The sequence below is a fragment of the Sporothrix brasiliensis genome (assembly GCF_000820605.1).
Source record: "Sporothrix brasiliensis 5110 chromosome Unknown Cont20, whole genome shotgun sequence".
Classification (NCBI taxonomy): Eukaryota; Fungi; Ascomycota; class Sordariomycetes; order Ophiostomatales; family Ophiostomataceae; genus Sporothrix; species Sporothrix brasiliensis.
Window position 1 is genome coordinate 4,784,743 of NW_024467139.1, and position 15,966 is coordinate 4,800,708.

Below are 15,966 nucleotides of genomic sequence, written 5' to 3' on the forward strand. Positions count from 1 at the left end.
TATTATTTGACAAAAGCCCGTGCTGTGTTGAATCGTTGACAAAAACATGTTTATTAGGCGAGCACAACGCCTCTGGTTTTCCGCATTTGTTGGTGATCTGATGACATGAGAGGGGGCGGTTTCACAATATCCACGTGGTTCCCTAGTTTACGCGGTATGCCCAACTGACGAAGTGAGGGGCTGTATTCCTTATTTCCTTGTCAACGAATGCAATGAAAAAATCAGACCAGGGTCGAGCCCGAACACCAAAGCAAAGCAAAACAAATCAGAAGAGTGGTATCACATCCAAGAGACCAGAACGAGACCAACGCGTTGCCATTTCGTCGTCGCCTGCAACCCCCCCTCCTTCCTTCCCATGGCTCGCCATTATACCTGCTTCATCTTGGGTGCCGGCTGGCCCCTCCAAAAGACACTCAGCAGATCCAAGAAGAAACCCGTCCAGCCGCGTATGAGGGTCAAGAGGTTGAGCAGGCGCACGTAGCGGTCGACAAACACCTCACAGTTCTCGTAGTCGTGCCCATAGCACTCCCACACAGCCTGGCGTGCATCACCCACCCCCTCGGCCGGCTCACCGGCCACTGTGATGCTGCCGTCGGCCGCAGCGACCAGGTCCACGGTGCCGCCGACGCTCGTGCCGCCCTCTTTCAACAGCATCCGGGGACCGATCACGACAGCCCGGCCGGCAATCGACTGATCGGCCACGAAACGCGTGCCGGCCTCGACGACATCATCCACCCTGGTCTTGCCCGCTCCAGCCAACATGGCGACGCCCGACGTCGGCAGAATGTTGGTCACGGCAAAGTAGGGACAGAGCATGTTGACACGCAAGCCGTTGTGGACGTGCGAGGTGCCGCGCAGCGCACGGAACAGGCCTGTCACGGCATGCTTGGACATGGTGTACAGAGCCTGTCCGGGCAGCGAAAGGAGACCGGCAATGGACGAGAGGAACAGAATGGCACGGTCCTTGCCGTCGTTGCGCGGCAGCCAGTACATGGCAAGGTGCACCGAGTACAGGACGCCCGTCACGTTAATGTCTGCGACGGGCATGCGCGGGGCCCTGGGACCGGCGCGCTCGTCGGCGGCGTCCAGAGGGGCCGGGTTCTCAAAGCCACGCTGGTTTGCGGGAGAGTCGCGGTCGGCCACGCCCGCATTGGGCACGACGACGTGAATGGAGCCGGTGGCACTGTGTTCAACGGCGGCCTTGAAAAAGGCCGCCTGGCTGTCCCAGCTCGTGACGTCGCAGTGCTGGTAAAAGTGGTACTTGCCGCCTGGGGTGGTGGCGCGCAGCTCAGCAACAATCGCCTCGCCGGCTGTGTCGTTGACATCCCCAATTGCTATGTGGGCACCGAGGCTCGCCCAGCGGCGGGCAAAGGCGGCTCCGAAGCCAGCGGCACCACCGGTGATTAAAATCGTCTTACCGGCCATGCTGGCCGTATCATAAGGTGCCGAAGTGTCAAGGGGCGGCGACTGGCGGACAGCCTCCCGGATGGGGTTGAACTCGCCGAAGGTCATTGTGTTGTTGTGTTGATGAGCATACAGAGGGAGGCTGGATTGTGCTGATACGTCGTGCAGGGACAAGTTTAGTCACTGACAACAAAGCGAGAGTTGGTTGAGACGGGTGAGATTGGTGATGTCAGATGCTTCAAAATAAATAAGTTGAATGCGACTTCTCTACTTGTTGTTATGCCCAAAGACCAGCCGGAACGACTGGAGACTTGCCGAGGAACAGCAAGCTCCAAATTGAGGGGAAATTGAATGTGAAGAGTAACTCGGCCGTGAAACTAAGCTTCAAGCAATGGGGTTCTACCTGTAATTGGAGATGTTGGAGATGCTAGAGATGGCGTATTCGTCTTGGTCTAGAACCGAAATGGACACAAGGAACTGAAGAACAAGACAAAAAACAAGAAAAAGAACAAGAAAAAGAACAAGAAACGGCGGGCGCTAAATTACTTAAAACTTTATATCTGTTTGGGACGGGGAGTTGATAGGTGCGAGACGATGTCGACTATATGCTGTCCTGCCCCAGCTGTCCCAGAAGAAAGGGGAAAAGAACCAGAAAAGTCGGACCAAGAAAAGCGGTGGAGGGCCTAGAATACGCCACAAGACGATTCTATGGACGGAACAGTAGACTGAAAAGAGGAAGGGAGAGAATGGGAGGCAACAGGATGGGTCGGGGTTGACAGCCACAAAAGAAGCCCGACGAAGATTGGTGTGGGCGCGTGTGAGAAGGTGATGGACGAGAAAGCATCGAATTGAAAAGAGAAGGATTGCCCATATAAATGCGTTTTGCCCTCTTCCCAATCCAGGGCATTTAAATCGGCAAGCACAACGATGGGGGCACAACGGCACAGCGGCAAGAACGAGCGAGACAGCCAGCGGCGGATGGCAGGAAGGTGGGAGGACACGAAAGGCAATTTGTGAGTATACTCTAGAAAGGACGTCCTCGGACAATTGTAGCAGGAGCAAACTATGAACTATATATACACCGTCATGGCTGGATCACGTCGGCAGGAGCTCTTCAAGCTTTGCTGGCAATTACAGTACGTCGCAAAGTTTGTCGATATCGCACTTTTCTTGTGTTCCGCCATGAACACCGTTGAATCCACAGAGCCTCCGCTGGCGAAATTCTTGACGCCGTGTTTCCCAAAGGAGAAACCATTATTGGAGCTTTGACCCGCACTTGGACACGACGGAATATGAAGTAAGGCTGCCAGTGAGATATTATTGTTGCAAAGGGAGTTCTGCGTAGCCGAGATGTTGCCATCAGTGCTGCAACGCGAACCTTGTCAGGCATTCGGCCTCTATTTCTCGCACGAGTTCAGAACTCAGAGAACGTTGCCAACGCTTTTGGCCCTCGAGAGGTATGAGGAATCAGAATAGCTCGACTTGGGGATCCTCAAGTATGGGCCTGGCTGTGCCTTCTACCAGGACACTCAAAGTGGGGCGGCATAAAGCCCATATCATGCTCACCTTATTTTCCTGACAGGGCTGCGAGCCAGACACGGGTCATGGCAACTGCAAGAGAGGATAAATGTGCATCCTGTACCTTTCAACTTTCATCCTTTGCATTATTTTCCCAGCCAGGCGCCCCAATCACCCGACTTTGCCCTTCCCGTCAATGCATCACCGTGTCCGTGGATGCTCGGACGACCTGGCAACAACCGAACGGGTGCAGCGGGAATGGCCTAACTGTTTGCCAGCCGGATGGACAACCGTGGCCGTAAGACCTGTATCTTCCGAATAGGCGAGATGTGTTGGCGAGATGTGTTGGCGAGTGGGGACAGGCGGGATGGTAGCCGCGACGGCCTCGAGCAAGACGTCATGACGATGGATGGCTGTTCGCAAGAAAAGTGTGTGCCGTGTCCTTCTAGGCCTCATAATCAGGTTGGGTGAGGAATTGAGGTAGCAGGGATGGCTTGCACCATCGACTGTCGTACAAACGTGAGGTTATTTCGGTCATAGTTGTCGCAGTCGGCGTACAGAGTACTTACTAGTAGCTTGCATGATAGGGGGCCGGCTGGCCTGGTCTTTATTTTGACAGGCCCCACACACCTGTCCCACCGAGTATGAGGCGGGAGCGACACAGCAGAGAAGAGAAGAAAGAGAAGAGGCATTCCACTGACAAAGTAGCCAACGGTGGGACGGCTGTGGTCACCGAGCTGGCTGGGGAGGTACGAGCATATGGATTAAGGAGGGAAGAGGTGGAAGGGAGGAGGTGGTCGAATATCTAAGGACAAGAGGTGTATATACGATATACAAGTCATTCTGTTTCTTCATGGTTAGTTGAGTAGCCGGGAATTTATTCGAATACCAACTTGAAAAATATGGTAAAGTTCTTGATAATTTAAAGTATTTTTTAAAAAAATAAAAATGTTGGACATATCGAAAGGCTATGACTATAATTTTGCTTTCTTAAACATCGCCAAAGCACCAAAGAGAAACAAATCAAAGCTGTGACGTGCAAGGTGAAGATATTCACAATAGTTCTAGTACGAATAAACAAGATGAACAAGAAATTCGACAGCCAGCTCCATTTTGACGGCCGGTGACTGGCAAATGACAACAGCCTTGCGGCCAAGGCCAGAACCGCCTCCGATTGCGGGGCAAATTTCGCTTGCTTCCCCTAAATAGCTCAATTGTAGCGAAGTCTTGGTGGGGGTTCGAGGCTGTGGCAGCCGATGGTTCGGCAGCAATTCGAGGCTCTAGCGAATAAAAAAAATAGAAGGAATAAAAAAAGTTGAGTCACTAGAGACAGCCTCGCTCCAGCTCGACAACATCACATACAAAAAGCACAACAGAATAGACCGTCGACCTCGACCTCGACCTCGACCTCTGCTTTCCTTCTTCCAATCGTCCCCTTCCCTCTCCCCAATCCCTCCCATACCCCCCACCATGGCCACTCAATTCCCCACCAAGAAGTGCGGTACGTAGACATCGCCATCTTCCGATGTCGCCATGCTTCAGCGACTTCATCCGAGCATTGACCTTTTGCTGACTTGTCTTCCCCTCCGTATAGGCGTCCTCGGCGCAACAGGCTCTGTCGGCCAGCGCTTCATTCTGCTTCTTCAGAACCACCCCTCCTTCGTCCTCCATGCCGTCGGCGCCTCTGCCCGCTCGGCCGGCAAGCCCTACCGCGAGGCCGTCCGCTGGAAACAGGCCACGCCCATGACCAAGCGCATCGGCGACCTGGTTGTGCGCGAGTGCACGGCTGCTGCGTTTGCCGACTGCGACGTCGTCTTCAGCGGCCTCGACTCGGACGTCGCTGGCGAGATCGAGACCGCCTTCTTCGCCGCCAACATCCCCGTCTTCTCCAACGCCAAGAACCACCGCCGCGATCCCCTCGTCCCGCTCGTCGTGCCGACCGTCAACCTCGACCACCTTGCCCTCATCCCCCATCAGCGGAAAGCCCACCCCACGGCCACCTCGCTGGCCACCGCCCCCATCGACCGCGGCTTCCTGGTCTGCAACAGCAATTGCGCCGTCATCGGCCTGGTCATCCCCTTTGCCGCCATGGTCGCTGCGTTTGGCCCCATTGACGCCGTGTCCGTCGTCACCATGCAGGCCGTCTCGGGCGCCGGCTACCCAGGCGTCAGCAGCATGGACATTCTGGACAACGTCGTGCCCTTCATTGCCGGCGAGGAAGACAAGCTCGAGACCGAGGCCCGCAAGATCCTGGGCTCGCTCAACGCCGAGGGCACGGGCTTCACCGAGCGCAACGAGCTGCGCGTCTCGGCTGCCTGCAACCGCGTCCCCGTTCTCGACGGCCACACCGCCTGTGTGTCGCTGCGCTTCGTGAAGCGCCCGCCGCCGTCGGCCGACCAGGTCCGCGAGGCCCTGCGTGCCTACAAGACCGAGGCCGAGGCCCTGGGCTGCCCGAGTGCGCCGAGTCCGGCCATTGTGGTCATGGATGAGCCCGACCGCCCGCAGCCGCGCCTGGACCGCGACCTGGCTGGCGGCTATGCTGTGTCCGTGGGCCGTGTGCGTGAGGACGAGTCGGGCATATTCGACATCAAATACGTGGCGCTGAGCCACAACAGTACGTGCCCTCCCCTTGCTCCAGTCTCCATTCTCCTTGCTTCTTGCTTCTTTCCTTATTTCTTGCTCCCTGTTCCTGGCTCCTTGCTTTTACGTCTTCTTTTGTTTCCTTTTGGCTAACGCAACCACAGCTGTCATTGGTGCCGCTGGCTCGTCCATCTTGAACGCTGAAGCCGCCGTCCTCAAGGGTTACATCTAAGCTGTCATCTAGGAATGATGACGGAACTAAGAACTGTGAACAATAGAAATGATATATGGAGAGTGATTTTGGATTATTTTGTGTCTCATTGGTTCGACACATATGTCAACTCCGCAGCTCTCGTCGCCCCTTGCATACCCATACTTTTCAAAAGGCGTTTTATAGCATTCAAAAGTTTCCTTTGGAAAGTCGACCACGTTTAAATTCTCTGTGCCTGGTGAGTGAGATAACGACGTCTGCACTTCCGATATAAAGGAGTAGGAGTGACGTTCGAACGCAGTGACCACAAAAGAAGCGCATTGATGCACGTGAGTCGTTTCTCAGTGAACTCCGATGGCACCGGTGCGACAGACACGAAAGCCCTATCCTATGATTTCTTCTTCCACCTTGTCTGACAAAGACTCGGCTTGTGACGAATGACCGTTGTTGTACAACAGAGAGAGAGCGAGAGAGGAGGGAAGATGCTGTTCATTCTTTGGTTCAAAGATGTTGCAGCTTTGCCTTTGCGCTGCTGCACTCCTTTCCCATCCCTTGCGCAACATCATGCATGCAGTCGAGTCTCGTCCCACCGCTCTTTTTCTGCACGTCTTTTCTGTCTCTGCTCCCTCCATCGCTCTGAAACAAACCGCACTGAACAGTCTGCAATGTGCATATACTGTACTGCACTGCAGCGCATTTTCCTGTAAAGAAGCACATTTGTAGTGCATTGCATTGCATTGCAGCCTGCATATGTGCATACACACCACAGTCGACAGTGCATCTTGACTCCGGAAGCAAAGGATAAGGCAGCTCGAGACCAAAGAGCACAATGTGCCTTTTTTCCACATGCAATACGAATGTTTTGCCCTTCTAGTCGCTCTTCGTTTGACTTTTTGGCTGGAGTTTCATTGTCCTACCTTTGACCTGCCTGTCCCCATGTATCCATTCTCCGTGCTACCCAACTCATGCATGTGTTCTTGATAAGCAGACTCACCATTGTCTGCATCGCGATTGTGGGTTCTTTTGTAAGGCCGTCCCTCCACCCCATTTTCGGCGTCCACTTGTGACCGAATACGAAAATAGCGTCTGAGAGGTTTACCAAGGCAGGAAAGAGATATGACAGGAGAAGATTTTAAGGCATTGATCGGATAGGGCTGCATGTAAAGAGGAAAGAAATAGGAAAGAAACAAAAGAAAGGCAAAAGGGAAGTAACTTACGGCTGCGATGGCTGTCAAAGCTGGAAGGGTACATCAACGAGGCTTGTTGAAGATGAAAGTCCCTGACCCGAATGTGCTGTGGCAGAAAAAGAACAAGACGAGGAAGCCGGACGGAAACAGAAAAACAAGATGAAAACATGAAAACATGGGATGCTAGGATGGGAACGAGCCTTGGCAACACCGAAACGACAAAACTGCCGTTGAGACTGCATCGCGATGGAGTGCAAAGCACGTCACTCACCGAAACGGTGCCACATCACACCCTTTCGCCATGGAAGAGACGCCCGAACCAAGGGACTTCAAAGAGGGGTTGATGCGGGAAAAGTCGAACAACACAACCCAATGTTCCTTGGTTCATCACACATATTATTTTCCATTTGCCCGTCCCCTCCCCGTGCCCTTGATCTCTCCGTGCTTCTGTTTACCTGTATGACCTTGATCTGTTTCTTTGCCTCTTTGAATTTCACGCACGTCAACGAAATACTACACGGCGACATTTGAACTGGACAGATCGTGTCTCGAATTGAGCAATCAGTGAATGATGGGACAAGGTCAGATTGGAGACGCACAGACCTTTGATTTGGACCTACGCTGTAAGGCCAGGCCGGAACTTTCCATGTCACCTCTTGTCTGCCGCCTTTGCAGATGTGCCGTTCCAGGATAGGATCCCAGACGGACAGGCTCTCGGACAACCAGAACCGTTGGACTCATACCTTTCAGCAGCTAGGCCTGGCCCACGGACCTTTTCTTGGGCCTTTTGGCTTTTGGCCGGGATTCTGTGTCCCCCTTCTTTTCACTGTTTCCTTCTGCGTTTTTCATTCTCACCTTTACCCGTTCTGCATATTGATTGTATCCGGGCTCGTTTCAGGGCTCTCCCACCACTTGTGAGGCAGAGGATATACAGTCGCATCGGCGCTATGCACTCAGGCAAGCTGACCAACCACGAATGGAAAATCATCATACGAGTGGATTCTCGTGCTTGCATGGGAAGTCGCAGCAGATCGTCACACCTTGGCGAGGAGAAAGGTGATAAACAAAAGACTCGACAGAAGTGAGAAATCGGATATCGGGCGGACTAGTAAAAGCCGTGCACACCATCTCAATCCGTTTGGTCGTCGTTCGCCTACATCACCTTGTTCGCGGAGAGCCTTGAGTGGGGAGGACATGATGTTGAAGTGGTAGGCACTTGCAGGGGATTGTGAAGCCATGCGTCGTGTGTGTATTCGTTTGTGGGCGTGTTATTGTATTATCTCTTTTTGGGGGGGGGGGGGGGGGATGACAAGAAAAAGTGTACAGCATACTCGTGGATGAGTTGTGTCTCCGTCGGAAAGGTATGAGCTTCACTCTGTGGACAGACAATGAACACAATAGCATTGTAAACTGCCCACAGCCGAAAGCCCCGTTAACCGTTATAATTTGGCTCCTTGTGGTAACGCAGGAAGCCGTTTTTGGCCACTCGCCCACTCCGGTTACTAGTAGGTGTGCGTGATTCGGGTTGTGTACTCCGTAATTACACGGGAAGATCCATCTGGAAGTATGAGGCTTGATGTGTGCTCTGCATGATGTGTCTTCCACGCACATATATTGAGATTTAGGGTTCGTTGTCGTCTTGGCATGAAGGGCAAATCACTTCCTTTCCCTTCTCTAAACCCTTGTCGCCTTTTGATGATTGATATATTTTGTGCGTTTGCAAGGGACCGAGGGACGCTGTGCGCGACCAACGGCGGGCAGGGATGTGAGCGAGGCAGGGGGGAATGTGACTGCTCCCAAAGCGAGGGCGCTTGCATCGAGTGCGAAATGTGTTCTAGGTGCAGGGCAGCACACAAGATCGACCGGTAGAACAGGGGGCGCCGAAGCACAGGACAAGAAGAGAGCGGATGCCCGGGCGCATGATACCGAGCAGTCGCAGCTTGGCAGATCCTCAAAACGTGATACACCAAAGCGTTTCTCACGAAAGAACAGTCGGGAAATTGGCAATATGTACAAAACGAAGTTGGGGATATAAAAGGCCAGAAAATCGATACAGGGGGTCGATCATGGAATGTTAAGAGCTGCCGACTGAAGACAGACAGAGAAGCTGCGATGCAGCATCGATGTGCCAGCTAGACGTGCCTTCCGTCGCAAGGCTCCAAGTGCAATTTCCTGTTTGAGACTCTGGCACAGCGAACGGGAAGGGGCGACAGGTGGTAACGGCATTCCTGCAAGTATGTAGGCAAGAGTAAAGCAGCTTGTCAGAAATATCCCGTTCGTCGACTTGTATAGGTGTGCAAGTCCACGCAGGACTTGGCGTATTGTTCCGTAAATGAACTGCCCACCATTGCGGTCGGTGAGGGAAGGTGCGCCCGTCTGCATATTCCGTGCTGCATATGGCAGCGGAGAGCACCCGTTTCTATTGATCGTCACCCTGTTGCCATTTTTGCCGTTTCGCCTTATTTGTTGCCAACCCTCTCTTTGTCAACCCTGCCTAGGGAAGGTGCATTCCTTGCGTGCAGTGCGCCCTCGCAGCGCTAGAAGAGTCGCTATGGGTCACAAGTCGCCGGCTGTAAGCCCCTTATTTGAATGTCTTGTCTCACTCGCAATCCGAAGCAGCATTTCCTTTTCTAGGGCGGTTTTGCTTTTCATCGCGGGTCCTTGCATAATCGCAGAACGAGAGAACGAAGGACTGGCATGGCTCGTAGCGTCGATGCACAATTGCCCGTCGCATCCTCTCATTGGTTGCGCATATCGAAGGTGAAATCCACTAGGGGAGGCACTCCAGAAAACAGAAATGGGCGGACGCGACTGAGATAAAAAGAGGAGACGAAAAAGGAGGGAGAAGTTGCGCTAAAATATAAAAGCGGGTCATGGATATTTAAGAGTGGGCCGTTTGAGAGAATGTCCTAGGCATGTACCTTTCAAGGGAAAGCCTTGAATTCTCCACTTCACGCTGTCGGATGGGTACTTGCAAGGTACGACGTACAGTCGTCCTCCATATGCAACACAGTGCTAGGGCTGACTGCTGTTGATACTGGAGGACGAATATTTTGTCTTTTTTTGACCCTCTGCGTGTTATTAAGTTGTACCGACGTACTGACTTTCCAGTCGTCATTATTATTATCATATTGTTTTCTCGTCGATTTTAGTGCGCGACAGCTTGTCGCGCTCGTGCTTTCCTCTGTACATATCAATGCTCATCAGCATCGCCGTTCTGAGGGGCGATGGGTAAGATAGAAAATGTGGCCCTCCATCCGTGTGTCCTGTGCGCGTCTCCATATTATCTTACTGGCGCTGGCGCAACTGACGTGTCTATGGAGGACTGTTCCCTTTGTAGCCCAATTAGTGCCGTATTTCATGGGGAAGGCGGAATGGTGTAAAGACACACCCTGTTTTTGGGTTGTGTCCGAAGAAACAGGGCACTGTCCCACAGCCTTGGCGGTGGGATGGGCCTTTCGGGACCAGGCCTGGCCGGTTACCTGTGTTCTGGCCACGCAACTGGAGCGCTCGCGCGAGACCTCTGCTCAAGATGGGGCCAACTGCTGGACCAGGTCCTCTTTTATCCCGTGGAGAGGCATCTCAGACAAAGTTTGGGGGCGCAATTTTGGGGGTACAATTTTGGGGCGCACCACAAAAATGCAGAGATATTTGATTCGAGTCGTGCTTTCACTGGATCCTAGGATCGACTACACGTGTTGCGCTCTCAAAGACTACCTCTTATTTGAATATTCATGTCAAGTCTAGGTTTCCGCCTTGTGTCACCACGAGCGCAGGGAACTGCTGGCCACGGGGGAGTCTTGTAATGTGTCCTGGTTGAATTCTGTCAATGATTGGGACTGGTGGGCAGATGGAGGCGTGGGTAGTTGCAAAGAAGTCGACAAGCAAAGATGTAACGTTTGTTTGGGTTTTTATTCCTTCATCGGCTCTCACAGTCGCACCCTTTGTTCTGTAGGTTGGTTTTCTGTCGTTGCCAACAGAGTGTCTGCTGCCATGGCCACGCATGATAGTGGGAAGAGACAGGGGAGAGTGCGTGTTTCGACTTTTGTTTTTAATGTGTTTGGACGATTTTCGTGAACATATTTAGCCAGCCATGTTTCCATAACTATTTTCGCCGTTGCACATCTTAGTATCGTCGACCAATCCCTCTACTGCAACTTTGCCAAACGAGGACTTACTGGCCCCCCTATCTCTGTCGCTCCTTCCACGTCTTCTGCTCAACCGCCAGGCTGGCTTCCACGTCCATCGTGCCTTCTTGGCGCCTCGCCCATAGCCTCCCTTCATAAGCAGTTTCTAGTACAGGGCCGCTCTTTCCGAAAGCGGGTTATGTTTACCCCTTTTTTATTGGAACTGTGACAATTGTGCCTTTTTGATAGTATGCGATGTTTGTTTTTATTTTATTTTTCTTCCTTTGCTTCATCACACACGCCGCATCATAATTTCCAGCATCCACTACGAGACAGGTACAGGTGCCTGCGCAAGACCCCAGGTAAGAACGTCCTACAACAAAGTGTTGTATTCCTTTGATTTCGGATGCGGCCATGCCATCGAAGGCACATTGCCGAACGACAGGGTAGAGCAGACAGGGCAGAGCAGACAGGGCAGAGCAAACAGAGCAAACAGAGCAAACAGAACAACCAGAGAGTGATCCGGAGCTGCGAGCGAGGAAACCAGCCTGCCGATCTCAACTGGCAAAGGTCTTCTGCTTCTGGACGACGGGTCGCCCCTACTGTCTTGTCAATCGCCAGTCCCCGGTCACCAAGTTGATGTTTGTCCCTGTGATGGATGCACGGTTGATAGAAGCCCACTCCACACTCGAATCATCACCAAAGTTGGTCGGCAGGCCTGGCCCAGCATCGCGGCGGACGTTGCCAAGAGCAGCCACAAGCCCACTCAGCAGGCCACATGCCCGGCAGTGGATTCCCACTCCCTGGCCCCCCCCCCCCATGGGAGTGAGATGCATTGTGGAGTCGGTTCGCAGGCGGACTTCCTGACGGTGGAGAGCGCTGCCTGGTGGATTGTGCATTGCGCTAAATGGAACAGCCTGCCGTCCTTGCAGCACGCGAGTTGCACGCTAGCACGGTGAGCCGAACAATGAGATACGAGATGAGGGCAGATACCAGGCCGCGTTCCGTCTTCTGCCCCATGCTCCCCCTGCTTCCTTGGCCTGTGCTCGCTGGCCTCCTCTCTGCCGTTCTGCGTCTCTTGTGTTTCTGTCTCCGTCTTCGCCAACTGCGCCCGACTTGCCTCATCGCGCTAGTCTTCCTGGAGGATAGAACTAGCGCAGTTCGACACACACCAGACACCATTTGGGACAACACACCTTTGCCATCGCAGACCCACTAGACCACCTCTACAAATTCCTCCCCAAACCACATTGCATTCCAGAGCCCCATGCTAACCGTTGAAAATTGACCGCAGATGCACCAGCTCGATATGCCATAAGCTCACAAATCGGGCATTGCGACCTGCTTTTTACACTCAGCGCTCACCGCCTGTCGCTTGCCGTGCGATCTTCGGCTGAAAACGCCCTGTCCCGGCGCATTGTTATCTTTCTTCAAAGTATCTTTCTTCATTAAGGCGTGTGACGTCCAGTCATCTCCAAGTGTATGTCGTGTTCCATGCAGCTCCGCGAAAATGCACGGCTGTCACCACGTTACTAACAAAAGTTGGGTGTGGCTCACGTTGGCCCAGACAGTAGAACTACACTTGAGGGTTTCGCAAACTGAGCCCCCTGAACACGCCATTAAATAACAGTGCGAGCGCGTGTTTCTCTGCACTGTCTCGTCGCGCTCCTTTTCGCGACTGCCATTAAAACACCAGCTGCACCCCCGCCCGTTAATCAGACCCTCCGGAGTACTTGTACAGGTACTTGCAAGTCCTCGACACCCTCAGCACTCGCCCGCATTCGACCCTTGGATCCATTCTTCGTTCGAGCCATTCCTCGGCACCCCCCCCCCCCCTGCAACAGAGCCGTCTCATCCTTATCCCTCATTGTCGGTCTCTCTGTCACGTCTGTCTCATTACACCATTTGGATGCTGCAAACAAGGGCAAAACAAACCTACCGTGCTGTCTTGCGACAAAGTACTGATACTTGTCACTCCGAGGCGAGTGGCCAGAACGAAGGCCAAACCCACAAATTCCCACACCCTCCATAATTTCTCCAACAAAACCAAACCACACCCGTCTGCAGCCCACTCCCGCTCCTCTATCTTCCCACCTTTTTCCGCCGCGTCCACTCCTCCCACTCACCTTTCATCCTCCCCTCCCCCCAAATTTCCCAATTCGCGACGCAACATTTCTGAACTCTATCCCTCCCCTTCGATATCCCAACGACACAACCGCACTCTTGCAATCCCTTCTTTTCCACCATCGCTCGCGAAATATCTTTTACTTTTCGCCCATCTTTCTTTACCTTCCTGTCCATCGCTTGACATACCCTTTACATCGCTTCAGGTGCCCATTTTCGCCTCGACAAACCGATCGCGTCATTTCTGTTTCTCCACTGCGTTTTGCGACAGCCTCTCCGAGTCAGAAAACAGCAACAGAAGAGGCGCCCCTGCATCTTCGAACGCGCACATTCTAATCTTCGCTCTCTTGCGCAACTTTGCCACCGATTTCCGGCAAAGCGCCTATATGTGGAATAGAGACACGTCGCTTCACTTCCGCCAGTTGCCATCGCCGCTCGCCGAATCGACCGCGATCTTGATTGCGCCTCACCGAACTACTACGATACATTTCGAACCTTCCGACTTTGCCTGATCCTCGCGCGTCATCCGACCGAACGCGATTTCTTTCTGATGGCCGCATTTGGCAATCAAAACAGCGGGCGCACGCCTTCGATTTCCGGCCTCGCGTACACCACATCACCGCCGTTGAAACGAGGCGAGTCGTTCACAAACGTCGCGTCACAAAACGGAACCATGTCGTCCGGTTTCCTCTCGAATCCGCAGCCTATTCGGCCTCCAGGTGCCAATGGCGGCGCGTTTCCGCTGCCCATCGGCACTGCGCCCTCGACAAACGGCTTCAATAGAGACCCCCTTTCAACCACTAGCAATTCGGTAACGGCCTTGTCGTCTGCGACCGCCTCCCCGAAGCCTTCGGTACTTATCCGCCGCCTGTCCCTAGATACCACGGTTGACATCATTCGCGCAATGCTTTCTTTCTCAAACGACTACACCGGCATTGAACTCCTGTCACCCGATGGCTCCGAAGACCCAAGCCACCGCTCTGCGATCGTTTCGTTCTCTTCTCCGGACGGCGCGCTCGAGGCGCAGAAGAATCTGGATGGCAGAAACAACCTGAACCAGGACTCAAAGATGATTGTCGAAATCATAAATGGAGGCTTGCGCCGGCCCACCGTCGACATGGCCTCCAACGCAACACCTGGTTCATCGGTGTCTTCGTCCAGGGGTTCGGTGCGCATGCCTTTCCAGCCTTACGACAGCATGGGCACGTCGTCCGCCGGCGGGTTTTTCGGAGCTGGTGCTAGTGCAAGCCTGGCCGCCGCATCAGATTTGGCCAATTCAGAACCTATTGGCCCTACGAATCAGTTCCAAGCCTTTTCGACCCAGTCGCCGATTGGAGTTCACCGTAGCCGCCCAGCGAACAAGGAACTACTGGAGGATGATGTTGTGTATCCCAGCGACACTCGGAATATGCCTATGGCATACGATAGTATCTCTAACCTGACCGCCGCTATCAGAGATGCCCGCTCGACCAGTTCCAACCCAGCCGCCATGCCACCGCCAAACCAACCCTCTCAAGCCTCGATCGCCCAGCGCCTTGCCAGCCTCAGTTTAAATACTGCGGATGTCTTCAACGATGGTGTGAACGGCCACGTGAACAGTCCTATGAACGGCTCCAGAAGTGCCTCCATGAGTGGTGCCACAGGTAATACCATGAGCAATTCCATGAGCAATTCCATGAGCAATTCGATCAACGGCTCGGCATACGGCTCGTACGCCACTACACCGCTGTCGGCACATTCCATGGGCATGCCATCCATGGAGCTCAACAGCATGCTACCACACTTTGGAAATACAACGGGCGGACCGGGTGGATACCGCGCCAAATTGCCACCCATCAACCTCGCCGACCAGAATCCCCCTTGCAACACACTTTACGTTGGCAACCTTCCCGCAGGTGCTGCAGAAGAAGAGCTCAAGGCCATGTTTTCCAGGCAGCGTGGTTACAAGAGAATGTGCTTCCGCAACAAGCCGAATGGCCCCATGTGTTTTGTCGAGTTTGAAAACATCACGACAGCGACTAAAGCGTTGTTGGACCTATATGGCCGGCCCTTGCACAACAGCGTCAAGGGCGGTATTCGTCTGAGCTTTTCAAAGAACCCTCTGGGGGTTAGAAGTCAGCCGAACCCGAATCCCCTGACACAGCGCAACAATGTTTCCCACATGACCAGCCCCAATGCGTTTGGCCCGTCTCCGACAGTGGTCTCCCCTCCTCCTGGTCTTTCCAGTATCCACACAAACCACGGAACCGGCCTGGGTCTTTCGCACCCTGGAAGCCAGCAGCACAACTACTTTGCTGACCATCCTGCCAGCAATGCGTGGGCGAACACACCGCAACATCAGGCTTCTTTCAATGGGAACCATAATGGTTTGCACTCGTGGTCAACGAGCCCGTATGCAGCTGCTGCACAGTCTTCCATGATGGGCAATTAGGATTTTCATTCCTACTGCCAATGAGTACTTCGTCTTTGGGGTTGACTCTGTTGGCCCCGCCCTTACTACTGCTCCTTATCTTTAGATTCCCCAATCATGTTTATTTTTTATTTTATTTTTCATTTTCATTTTTTTCTATTTTTTTTTTTTTTTTTTTTTTTTGGTCTATGAGTTTTTTCCCTTCATCTTATTTCCTCTTTTTTTTTTCTCGCCCTACACTGGCCGCCTACCGTTGTTATATTTTGTATGCACATCAGTCTTTGGCAGAAGCGTCCTGTACCTTGTTTCGCTTCGCTATATGAGCATGCTGGGGCTTGGTTTGCTTTTTTTTATGTGGCGCAATAATTTGGTGGCGTTGGCTTCAACGTTCTGGCGTCTGTTCAA

The 15,966-nt window shown here is 53.1% G+C and overlaps 4 protein-coding genes across 4 annotated transcripts; 2 read left to right on the forward strand and 2 right to left on the reverse strand.

Moving 5' to 3' along the window:
* Window positions 1-366: 366 nt before the first annotated feature.
* Window positions 367-1,512, reverse strand: SPBR_07462 (bacilysin biosynthesis oxidoreductase; the record flags this gene model as incomplete). The annotated part of the gene is made up of 1 exon (XM_040765716.1): window positions 367-1,512. The coding sequence occupies one exon, from the start codon at window positions 1,510-1,512 to the stop codon at window positions 367-369; it is 1,146 nt and encodes a 381-aa protein (XP_040617252.1).
* A 2,880-nt stretch (window positions 1,513-4,392) lies between these two features.
* Window positions 4,393-5,734, forward strand: SPBR_07303 (aspartate-semialdehyde dehydrogenase; the record flags this gene model as incomplete). The annotated part of the gene is made up of 3 exons (XM_040765557.1): window positions 4,393-4,423; window positions 4,517-5,536; window positions 5,667-5,734. The coding sequence occupies 3 exons, from the start codon at window positions 4,393-4,395 to the stop codon at window positions 5,732-5,734; spliced, it is 1,119 nt and encodes a 372-aa protein (XP_040617253.1).
* Window positions 5,735-11,626: 5,892 nt separating this feature from the next.
* Window positions 11,627-11,863, reverse strand: SPBR_09017 (uncharacterized protein; the record flags this gene model as incomplete). The annotated part of the gene is made up of 1 exon (XM_040767143.1): window positions 11,627-11,863. The coding sequence occupies one exon, from the start codon at window positions 11,861-11,863 to the stop codon at window positions 11,627-11,629; it is 237 nt and encodes a 78-aa protein (XP_040617254.1).
* A 1,961-nt stretch (window positions 11,864-13,824) lies between these two features.
* SPBR_06998 (RNA-binding protein) lies at window positions 13,825-15,582 on the forward strand (the record flags this gene model as incomplete). The annotated part of the gene is made up of 1 exon (XM_040765253.1): window positions 13,825-15,582. One exon carries the CDS (start codon window positions 13,825-13,827, stop codon window positions 15,580-15,582), a length of 1,758 nt encoding a protein of 585 aa, XP_040617255.1.
* Between the last annotated feature and the right edge of the window lie 384 nt (window positions 15,583-15,966).